Here is an 11,713-nt window from a genome sequence, read left to right as displayed (position 1 = left end):
CCCACCCCCAAGGTTTCAGCCTTCCCAGCGCCCCAGAACAGGGAGCCTGGGATGCTGTCATCTGACTGGCCCCGGTCCTGGGGAGGAGTTGGGGAGCCAGAGCTGGTGTCTGGGTTGTGGGGAATCAGAAGATCCCTGCCCTTTGTCCCTACTCGCTGCACACATGAGGAAATGAAAGTGTGCCCTGGACCCACATCTCTGAGTCCAGAAGATCTGGGGGGACCTTTGTTCTTCAGGGGCCTCCTCTGGGCAGCCCATTCTTCAGGATCATCCAGCCTGTTACCCTGGGATTCAGACCATTAACTAGTTAGTGGCCTCAAGTGCTGAAAAAAGAACTTTCTCCCTTCCCTTGCTGTGCCAGCAGGGACTCGATCCTTGGGAAGGCATGAGAGCGTGAGGCCTCCCTCCATTGAGAATGACCCCGGAGGCTGTTTGTATGAAAGAGGGGGAGGGTTGGGGGCCAGGAGGGGAGGCAGGCTGCTCATTTCAGGCATGGGAGGGGGGCAATGGACATGTGCATAGGCGCTCTGGCAGTGAGGCCTTTTAAATTTTCTGATTTTTGTTATGAACTGAATCACTCAAAAACAACCAAAAACAGTAACTCACATTTCTATAGTGATTTAAAGTTTGCAAAATTGTCAACCAGCCGTTCTCAACTTCTCTGTGAAGTTTGGATTCAGTCAAAGGGCCACACTTGAGGACCTAGAGGGCCACATGTGGGGAAGTTCCCCACCCCTGGCTTAACACAATGCCAGGCACATAGTAGGCACCTGAGAAAGGCTAGCTGCCTCTTCAAGCTGTCTCTGAGGACACAAGATGTGGGACCATAGATTTCCTTTTCCCATTTTCCTTTGGTTGAATCACTGACTCCTTTTGTACTCTTGTTTCATTCACCAGCTAGAAAAACTAGAATTTTCTCAAGTGGTTCCATTGGCAGCCCCATCTGAAATGGAGGCCATGTCCCAATAGGAATGTCTGTGCTGGGGGTCAGGGTAGAGAGCCAAAGAAGTAAGTGGGAATATTTGCTGATAGCCGCTCTCCCCTTGTCTAGGAAAATGATGCAAAGGAAGTCATAGGTGCAGCTCAGTGTCACTGGAGTCCGGAAGATGTGAGTTCAAATGTTGCCTCAGAGGCTTTTTACCTATGTGACTCTGGCAAGTCACTTATCCTCAGCCTCAGTTTCCTCAACTGTAAAACAGGGATAATAATGGCACCTCCTCCCAAGGTTATTATGAGGATCAAAGGAGATAATATTTGTAAAGTACTTAGCACAGTGCCTGGTATCTTGTAGGTGCTTAATAAGTGTGTGTTTTGAAGGAGAGGGGCGGAGCCAAGACTGCGGAGAAAAGGCAGCTACTTGCCTCAAAACACCTTTAAATAGTGCCACAAAACAATTCCTGGAGCAGCAGAACCCACAAAAGGATGGGGTGAAATAATCTTTCCAGCCAAAGACAACTTAGAAAGTAGGCAGGAAAGGGGAGGGGAGAAGGCAGCTAGTTGGAGGGAGATTGCAGGGGTCTCTTTGCTAGCACTGAGGCAGATTTCTGTTGCTGTGCCCGCACTTGGCATAGGCTATTCTGGAGGACAAAGGAGATAGGATTACAACCAAAAATCACTTATCCAGCAAGTCTGAATATAATCCTTCAGGGGAAAAAAGAAGATATTCAATGAGACAGAGGACTTTCAAGCACTCTCGGTGCAAAGACCAGAGCTGAATAGAAAATTTGACTTTCAAATACAAGACTCCAGAGAAGCACAGAAAGGTTAATAGGAAAGGGAAATCATAAGGGACTTAATAAGGTTAAACTGTTTACATTCCTCCATGGAAGATGATATTTGTATCTCATAAGAACTTTCTGTTTAGTAGGGCAATTAAAAGGAGTATATGCAGAGAGCACAGGTGTGAGTTGAAAATGAAGGGATGATATCTAAAAAAATAAAATTAAGGGGTGAGAGAGAAATGTCCTGGGAGAAAGAGAAAGGGAGAAGCAGAATGGGGTAAGTTATGTCACATAAAAGAGGCAAGAAAAAGCTTTTACAGTGGAGAGGAGGAGGGGGAGTGAGGGAGAGGGAGTGAACTTTACTTTCATAAGAATTGGCTCAAAGAGGGAATAACATACACACCCAGTTGGGTATAGAAATCTATCTTATGCTACAGGAAAGTAGGAGGGGAAGGGGCTAAGAGAAGGGAGGGGGAGGGCTGATAAAAGGGAGGGTTGGGGGAGGCGGTAATCAGAAGCAAAACAGAGTGAAAGGAGAGAGAGAATAGAATAAATGAGAGGGAGAAATAGAATGGAGGGAAATACAGTTAGCAATAATAACTGTGAAAAAAACTTGAAGAAAGTTTCTCTGATAAAGGCCTCATTTCTCAAAAATATCAAGAACTGAGTCAAATTTAAAAAAGAGTCATCCCCCAACTGATAAATGACCAAAAGATATGAACAGTTTTCAGATGAAGTAATGAAAGCTATCTATAGCCATATGAAGAAATGTTCTAACTCAGCATTGATTGGAAAAAATGAAAATTAAAAATTCTGAGGTACTACCTCATACCTATTAGATTGGCTAATAGGACAGCAAAGGAGAGTGATCAATGTTGGAGTGGATATGGGAAAAGTGAAACATTAATGCATTGTTGGTGGAGTTGTAAACTGATCCAGCCATTCTGTAGAGCAATTTGGAACTATGCCCAAAGGGCTACAAAACTATGCATACTCTGGCTGGCCACAATGTTCGAATGCAAAATGTAAGCTTGCCAAAAAGACTATTTTATGGAGAACTCACACAGGGCAAGCCTTCACATGGTGGTCAGAAGAAGCAATAGAAGGACACCCTCAAGGTCTCTCTTAAGAACTTTGGAATTGATCACGGGAGACACTGGCATAAGAGACATTATTGTGCTTTCTCTAGGAATGAAGCAGAACTCAAGTAGCTCAAAAGAAATGCAAGATGCGCAAATTTAGAGAATCATCCCCAAATGTTCACATGGATTATTTGTGCCCAACCTGTGGTAGAGCACTCCAAGTTTGTATCAGTCTGACCGTCCACAGTTGGTCACACTGAAACTTGACTCTAACATAGTGGTGTCACTTTGGTCCTCTTTGAGAACGAATTAAAACAACCAACCAACCACTGCGAGATCTACATGCTGAAAGAGATAAAAAGCAAAAAGGAAAAGGACCCATGTGCACAAAAATATTTCTAGCAGCTCATTTCTGGGGCAAAAAATTGGAATCATAGGGAGGGGATATCCACCAATTGGGGAATGGCTGAACAAATTGTGGTATATGAAGGTAATGGAATACTATCGTGCTATAAGAAATGGGGAAGATATGGACTTCATACTGTATGGGACAGGATTTTTAAATAATAGGAGAGACATCCTTAGAAGAAACGAAGTAAATTTATTTCACAAACCTTGCAAGATTTGGGCACACCTCCATAATGGAGGAGGCAAGGTAAAAGGGAACCTGCCTTAATTTATACTCTTTAATGAAAAAGATCCCCACCCACCTCTATCCCTTCTCACCATTGGCTGGGAAGTGGGCTGACAGTCTAGGCGAGAAAACTACACAGAGGACCAAGGTTGATCCAGTCCATTCAGGTTTTTCCCTATCGGAACTCAACTGCCAGGGTGGCATCTGAAAGTCTAGGAGAAGAAATGGGGTGGGGGAAGAGGAGAGACCTTCCTGGAGCAGAGAACAGATAGCTCACAGGAAGTTCATTATCTTCTAACATCTGAGAGAGAGGGGGAAGGGGTGCCCACAGTTCCAGGCCCTGACCTTCCAAAATCACAAAGCCAAATCCCCAAACCTCTCCTACTCCCTTAGACATACGCTGTGAAGTCTTCACAATTATCCATCCCATTCAATACTACCCTGGAAAAACCTACACGAGATAATGCTGAGTGAGTGGAGCAGAACTAGGAGAACATTGTACACAACCATAGATACATTGATTCTGTGATGACTTAGCTCTTCTCAGCAATACAAAGTTCAAAGACAACTCCAAAGGCCTCACGAGGGAGAGAGAGATATCTACATCCAGAGAAAGAACTATGGAGACTGAATGCAGATTGAGGCAAGCTGTTTACTCTCCTTTTTTTTCTTTTGTTTTTTTTTCTCTCTTTTGTTTTTGTTTTTTTGTTTTGTTTCTTCTTTCTCATGATTCATTCCATTGGTAATAATTCTTCTTTACAACTTGACTATTATGTAAATAAGTTCAATGTGAAGTTATATGTAGAAGATATATCGGATTCCATGCTGTCTTGGGGAGGGGGCGGGGAGGGGGGAAGAAAAGCTGGAACTCAGGATCATGCAGAACTGAGTTTTGTAAAATAAAAATAAAAATCTTAATTAAATAAAAGACTTACACGAGCTCACGTAAAGTGAAATGTCCTGTGTACAAAGTCGCGGAAATATTGTAAGACGATCAGCCATGAATGACTTAGCTATTCTCACCAATACAATGATCCGAGACAACTCTGGAGGACTTATGATGAACAATGCTGTCCATCCCCAGAGAAAGACCTGGTGATGTCCGAACACAGATTGAAGCAGACTTTTTTTTTACTCTTTTTCTTGAAGTGGGTTTTTTGTCTTGTTTTCTTTCACAGCATGACTAATACGGAAATGTTTTGCATGACTAAAGAAAAAAAAGGAAATCCATGTTTCCCTCCTTCCTTGTTTTATAATGCATGTACCCAATTAATACAACTTTTCCCCAGTTCTGAAGGCCAAAGCATGTCTTGCCCCACACTAGCTTCCCTCTGATAGCTCCCCTCACCCATCCTTCTGACCCATTAGAGCTCGGAACCACCAGGTACTGTTGATGTACTGTTTTTCCTGTCTCTAGCTTACCTGTTGTCTCTTCATTAGACTGGGAACCCCTGAAAGGCAGGAATTGTCTTTTGCCTTCTTTGTATCCCCAGCACTTGGCACCGTGCCTGGCGCCTTGTGGGTGCTTAATAAATGCTTGTTGACTGACAGATTGACTGCTAGTTTGGGGAAACCTATGGATCCCTTTGATTTTAAATAAGAAAAGGAAAGTGCATAGGATTACAACGGCAACCAGTTATACGGAAACACAGTTATCAAAATATTTTTAAGAGATAACACTTTAAAAAAATGAGATGTTCGTAAAGTGGCTTTCAAATCTTAAAGCGCTATATAAATGCGCGCTGTAATGGAAACAAAAACAGAAAACAAGCCGGTCACCAGAGTTCCAGCAGGTGGCGCCCTTGTCCAGTCACTCCTTCTGGAATTCTCTCCTGAGGCGTAGCGCAAGGCTGCCAGCCACCAGGCTTTCGGTGAGAGGACCCGGGAGTGCCCTCCTCCAGTGGCCACTCACTTTCTCTAACTCCTTTGATCCTCATCCGTCTCCAGAAAGAGTCAAATCTGCTGCTGTTTTGGTGGACATCTGGCCCTCCAGTTCAGGTGCAGAGATGGCGTCTTCCCTTCCTGAGCTGGGAAGAAATACCACTCCCAAGGTCCTTCAGTGATAAACGAGCTGGGAATGAAGGAGTTGAATAAGCAGACAGATCATGGTCTAGGAATACCATGGAATAATGTTGTGTCATGAGAAATAAATGGAGAAGCCCGGAAAGAAAGACTTCTATGAACGGACACAGAGTGAAATGAACAGAACCCGGAGGACAGTTTCTGCGCTAAGAATGACCTTGTAGAAAAAAACGACTTTGCAAGACTTCCGAAATCTGATCAATGCAATGACCGGGACCACAAGCCAGAAGGCCTGGGACGGAACATGGTGCCCCTGCTCTGGCTGAGGGGGCATAGGATCGTTTTAGACAGGACAAGTGGGTAGATTCATTCTGCTCGACTAAGCCTATTTGTCACAGGGATTGTATTTATCTTCTTTTCATCGGAAGGGGAGCAGGGAAGAAAGCTAGGGATAGGGTTAAAAGGAAGCATTGAAGAGAACGGAAGAGAGGTCGAAAGGAAAGGGGAGCAGGACTGATTTTAAAGTAATTTGTTGAATTTATTATGTCATAAAAACAAGCTGAATGTGTGCAATATTGATTTGTGGTCTCGCTTGGAATTAATCTTTTTTGTTCTGTTTTGAATATAGAAACTTTCATTTTGGGAAGGTTTGGTAAGTTTAAAATTTTGAAAATCTGCAGCCCGGGCCCTGACATCAAAAAGACCTCGGATAGCCCCTTCGCTGTGGGGGGCTGCGGATCCACACGCCTCAAGCTTGTTCATGGTCGGATGACACCCAGTGAAAGGGAACAATCATAGCAAGAGTCCCTCCCCCTCAGGGATACAAATTGGTTTGCAATCCTGGCTGAATGCCAGCTCTTTTTCAATCGTAAAGCTATTGATACATAATCTAATGGAGTTGACCGCCTTGGGGAAGAATTAAATCAGCTAGAATTTAGCAGGAATCGATGTAAAAGCCATTTGGATCCAAAAAATTACCTTCCTAAGTCCAAGGTGGAGGAGGTGTGCCTAGGTAGTAATTTGCCTAAAAATTACCTGAGAATTATGGCGGAGACTGCAAGATTATGATGAATCAACAGTGGCAAGGCAACCTCCAAAGTGAATGCCATCTCAGACCCTCTAGTGTCCAGAATGGGGGGCAGGGGGAAGAGTCCCTGCATACTTGGCCCTGGGAAAGCCACAGCCAGACTTGGCAGCCCCTGAGGCAAAGTCAGTAGTATGTGTCTGACATGTGACTACACACGGTTGAACTTGCACTACACTTTGCAAGACTGGAAGCAGAGGTAACAGGAATCTGGGTGTCAAGGGGCAGGGTTAGGGGGCAGACGAACCAGCTACTGAACTTGTGGGGTGGGAGGATAGTGGCTTGGAGGTCACAGGTCTGGCCAGCACAGAGTGAACAGAAGATGTCAAACGGTGGCCTGGGGGAAGGTGCAGCCAGTTTGGGGGCAGGGACATAGGCATGTGGGCATTTCTGGAAATTTCAGGCCATTGGCTCAGAGCTATTTTACAAGAATCCGAAACTCAGAAAAGGCAAGAGAGTTTGTCCCAGGCCACACAAGAGATCACTGGAGAGGACAGGACTTCACCAGGAAGCCAACAGAAGAATGTTCCCCGAGGGGGCATGTGGGAAGGGAAGATAGAAGGTGCCAATGATGAAGGCAGTAGTTCCTGAGGAGGGGGATGGGCATTCTGGGATTCCCTGTGGTATGGCCCCCAGCTCCTACGGGAGTGAGAAGAACATCCTGGGAGGAGAGAAGCCTGGCAGCAGAGGAACCTGGGTGGGGAGGAAGGTTGGAGGGTGTCTGCCTGTTGGAGCAGAGGAATTACTCCCTAGGAATGTCAGTGTCTGGGACCCAGGGGATGTGGATGGGAAGGCCAGAGCTGGTGACATGGGTGGGAGGGAGGGGGGCAGAACCAGGAAGTGGGAAGCAACCCCAGGGAAAAGGACTGGAACCCTGCTGGAATCCTGAAGCCCAAGCTTAACCACCCTAATCCCCCTGCTTGAGACCAGTCCCCAAGATTAAGACAATGAAATGGAAACTGAGCTATGAATGCCCCTCCTCCTGCCATGTATTCATCATGTATGTGTTAATATTTGTGCATATCATCTCCTCTGATAGGAGGTGAGCCCTTGCAGAGCAGGCCTGTTCTGTACTCTCTCATCTGCATCCCCAGGGCCTGGCAGAAAATAGTCCCCTAAGAAACACTTGTTAACAAACCAACAGACAAGGCTGGGGCTTGGCTTTGGGGCCTCCAATGGGCACCAATGAAAGGAACAGAGCCTGGGAGGTGGGAGACAGGCTGCCCTGTGGAGGAGGTGGGAACTTAGTCTGCTTGACTGCAGAGGTCAAACCAGGAGCCAAGGGGCTGGGGGTGGGGGGAGGCCATTGCAGGGGCAGGCACCAGCCCCAGATAAGGAGAAGCTTTCCAGGCCTCAGTAAGCAGGAGCAAGGAGAAGAGGGGCAGTTGGAGTTCCTGAGTGTCCTTCTAGCTCTCCTGCCCCTGTGGGCTGGTCTCCTCGAGAAGACTGACTGGGGGATGTGAGGAGAGGGTACTGACCTGCAAAGTGGTTGTGGCCCTGCTCAGCCCAGAAGGTGTTAGGGAGTTCTTGGGAACTGACACATCCTCAGTGGCTGTGTCTACTAGCAGGGAGAATGGGAGAGGCCCCGCTTTTGGTCCCTACCCCCCAGCAAGTGACCCCTTAGGGAGAGGGAGGGATTTCAGGCAAGGAAGGGGATTTGCCACATCTTTGCTGTGGTCCAGTACAGTGAGGGGCCCAGCAGAGGACCGATGGGTCCAGCCAGCTCAGTCCTTGGGAGGCAGCCTCCTCCTCCCCAATCCCTTTAGCAACTCAAAAAAAGGCACCTCCAAGTGGTCTGGTCCAGCCCATAGCCAAGAAAGCATCCATCGGCCATGGGCCTTGGCTTAAAGACCTCCAGAAAAGGGGAGCCCATTTTCCCAGACATATCAAGCCTATATCAGTCTCTTTGCCCTTTCCCTATGCTGCTCCTGAGTCTGCCTTCCAGGACCAAACAGAATTAGAGTCATCTTTCCTGCATGGGACAGCCCTTGGGGTTCTTGGAGATATCTCTCAGGTGATGATGAAAGGAACACGAGCAGAAGAAACCCCTTGAGGCTTCTCCAGACCAAAGGGCCCCAGTCCCTTCAACCAGCCTCCTTACATTGTCCCTTGTGCCTCAGTTTCCCTGTCCCATTCTCAGCGATAGGAATTGACCTCAAAGGGTGTGGCAGCGCCTGGAGTATAAAAATGCGTGTTTGCAAGCCCTGTTCTGCTCCTCGGAGCTACTTCCCTCTAATGGCCCTCCCGCCCCGTCCCGTACCCCCAGGTCACACTAGCCCGGCTGTCTGTGCATCAGATGCTTCTTTATTATTGAATCATAGACGCCAATTTCTTTGGCTCTGAGTCCCCTCCCACACAAAGGCTCCTTTCCTTTCAGGCTCAGCCTCTGGCCAAGGAATAGCTTCGAGAAGCAAGGGACAGGCACTCCTGGTGGATGTTCCTCGAAGGACTGCACTGTGAAGACGTAACAAGAGGAGCTCGTGAGACGGCGTAGGAGACTGAGACCCATCCGCCGAGAAACCTTCCGGAAGGACAGGACAGGATGATCTTGGGGCGGAACGAAGAGGAGGGGAGGTAGGAACCCCCACTGCGCTCCAGTGGAAAAGCGGGGCGGGGGGTCATTTACCCATCCTGTGCGAGGAACAGAGGCAGCCACTTCAGGCAAAGTGAATCCTCCCAGGAGGGAACTGGGGGCCCATTTTTCCCCGTGGAGCTCCTTCCAGTGGCCTTTTCTGGGGCTCTGACTGACCTTCCAGGCCATAAAAGAAAAAGAGAAAGGTAGAAAAAAGTCACAGTCTTGTAGATGTCTGGAAGTGTTAGGAATTGGGTGGGGCTAGTGAGAGAGTGAGTGAGTGTGTGTGTGTGTGTGTGTGTGTGTGTGTACACCCCCAGGCTGTAATGAACTTCGGTGTGGGGGAGGAGGAGTCTTGGTTGGGGGAGGGAAGTGTGGAAGTGGGAGCTTGCAGGCGCGCACCCGCGGCTCTCACCTGCGCTTACCCACCAGCTGCTGTATAAGCCGGTGCACCTGGGCAGTCCCTCTTATTTTACTGAGCTCGCTGGTAAAGGTGCCATCCGAGTGTCTCTGGGTCCTGGGGAGGCGGGGAGGCAGAGAGGCAGGGGCTTGGGGCCGGACTGGGTAGGTAGCCGCAGCAGCAGTCATGCCCGGGTCCGCCCCTCTTCCCTTTCCCTCGGCTCCCTTCACCCCTCCCCGAACGCCCCGGGGGTGGAGCTCACCTGGGCCCCAGGCCGACTAGCGCACGGACCAAGCTCTGAACGAAAGCGCTCTCCCTAAGGCGGCTTAGCTCGCTTGTGAAGGCACCGTCCGTGTGGCGCTGAGCCCTACCGAGAACCCAAGGGGTGTGTATGAGGGTAGGGTGGAGGGACAGATCGAGGGAGGAGATTCTGGGTGGGATGGTCACCTCTGGGGGCCATTACATCCCCGCAGTGGTATGGGGAAGGCGCGCTCCACACATCCGCATCTGCGGTGGTTCTACCTGAGAGCCTCGGTTGCAGCCCCCCAAATCAGCGGGAGGATTGAAAGAAGCGAGTTCGTGGTTAACTATGTAATTACCTTTGTGACTGCGTAGCTTGGTCCTTTTGTTCCTTTGTGGAGCGTTAATCTAGGCTCTCAGGCCCTGCCCTGCTTCCCCCACCCGCCCAACCCTGAGTTCCAGGTGGTCTGGAGCCTGTCAGGCTCATGTGAGCTAGAGTTAGACCAGGCAACCTCAGCCCAGGACACAACCCAGAAAGGGAAGGGGAGGATGGTCCACTCTCTGATCAGTTCCCGGGAGCCCCGAGCCCATAATCTGTTGCCGTCTGCCAATCCCTCGCCACGGGGTTAGGGGAGCCGGGGTAGGGGAGTGGGGTGAGGTTGGGGCTCACCTCTGGGGAGCCGGGAGCGAAGAGAAGCCTTGGATCAAGAAGGCAGCGAGGATCGCAAGGGCCCAGATTCCTCTGGCCATGGGGACTGGGGTCTGAGGGGCAGGAGATATGGGATACTAGGAATGTCCAAGCAGCCAAGCTCCCGGATTGCACAGAGGCAGGAAGCCTAAGAAGGAGAGAACCGGAGATTAGGGGGATTGAACTGGGCAGCAAAGCTCGGGGATCCGAGATCCGGATCAGGGAGATGAACTGAGGGGCGGGAACGGACAAAGCGAAGGAGCCAGAGACGTAAAGAGATCTAGAGACCGCGAAGGAATTCACAGAGACGGAGACTAGCGGACAGACGAGACAGAGACGGTAAAACCGAGAGAGATAGGAAAAGGAAGGGCGAGCCATAGAGGTCTCAGAGGGGCGGGGAGACACTGGGAGACAGAGAACTGGAGACACAGGGAGAGACAGACCCGGAGACAGTGGGAGAGAGAGTGATCTGGACAGTGGGAGACAGAAGACCTGAAGACACAGGGAGAGATAGAGACCCAGAGACGCAGGGAGAGACAGAGACCCGGAGACCCAGGGGGAGAGCCGGAGAATGCCTCGCCAGGGAGCCGCGGGCCGCTCTCCCTACCCAGCTCAGCTCCCGCCTCCCGCAGTCCGCTGGCTCCTCACCGAGCCTAGGCGAGACGCTCGCTGAATTTCAGCTGCAAGCGGAGTCCTCTGTCCTCTGCCCTCTTCCTCCGCCTACTGCTTCGAGGCGGGACGCCCGACACCAGTGCTTGGCTCCAGGGCCTGCTCGGTATAAATTCCCCTTGGGCCCGGGACATCGAGGGCGGAGGCGGAGGTTTGGGGCGCCAGGGTTCCTCTACTCCCCGCCCCCACGCCCGCCCGGTGCCCTTTCGGAGGCTCCACAGTTTCCGCTCCGGCGACTTCGCAAACAGTTGGTCCGGGGCCATCGATCGGCCGGGAAGGTCAAGGCCGCCCCTCCAGCTGTCATTCCAGCCAGGCCCAGGTGCCCGGCCCCTGGCTGCGGGAGCTGAGATCTGCTGCTGTGTATCGATGGCCCCACCCAGTCCCATCTCATCCCTTCCTGGTCCCAAAGACCAGATTGAGGCTTTGCAGGGATTGGGGCGGATCGGCTGACCGGCAATGCCTGGAGATGGATATGGGAACTTCTAAGTGTGGGCCCAGTGTCCGCCTCGGTCTGTCTTTACATGACAGGAGAGTCGCACGAAGTTCGATGCCAGGTGCAGTGCGATGGAGCCCAAGGGAGAGCAGCCCAAGGTCTCTTGGC

At 50.0% G+C, this 11,713-nt stretch overlaps 1 protein-coding gene across 1 annotated transcript; it reads right to left on the bottom strand.

Moving 5' to 3' along the window:
- Positions 1–8,851: 8,851 nt before the first annotated feature.
- Positions 8,852–11,216, bottom strand: SCT (secretin). The gene is made up of 6 exons (XM_036765344.1): positions 11,092–11,216; positions 10,426–10,591; positions 9,778–9,882; positions 9,531–9,632; positions 9,170–9,292; positions 8,852–8,997 (listed from the first exon to the last, which is right to left on the bottom strand). Exons 2-6 carry the CDS (start codon positions 10,503–10,505, stop codon positions 8,859–8,861), a joined length of 549 nt encoding a protein of 182 aa, XP_036621239.1. The 5' UTR covers positions 10,506–10,591; positions 11,092–11,216; the 3' UTR covers positions 8,852–8,858.
- Between the last annotated feature and the right edge of the window lie 497 nt (positions 11,217–11,713).

The sequence above is a fragment of the Trichosurus vulpecula genome, chromosome 6 (genome assembly GCF_011100635.1).
Source record: "Trichosurus vulpecula isolate mTriVul1 chromosome 6, mTriVul1.pri, whole genome shotgun sequence".
Taxonomy (NCBI): domain Eukaryota; kingdom Metazoa; phylum Chordata; class Mammalia; order Diprotodontia; family Phalangeridae; genus Trichosurus; species Trichosurus vulpecula.
This window is presented reverse-complemented; position numbering and strand designations above follow the sequence as displayed.

What these genes read in the sequence shown, in the direction of transcription:
- SCT (XM_036765344.1), bottom strand. Translation starts at nt 10,505, where the DNA reads ATGGCCAGAGGAATCTGGGCCCTTGCGATCCTCGCTGCCTTCTTGATC. An exon ending in TCGCTCCCGGCTCCCCAGAG is followed by an intron (nt 9,883 to 10,425) that starts GTGAGCCCCAAC and finishes GGTTCTCGGTAG; the next exon opens with GGCTCAGCGCCACACGGACG. An exon ending in CAGCTGGTGGGTAAGCGCAG is followed by an intron (nt 9,293 to 9,530) that starts GTGAGAGCCGCG and finishes ATGGCCTGGAAG; the next exon opens with GTCAGTCAGAGCCCCAGAAA.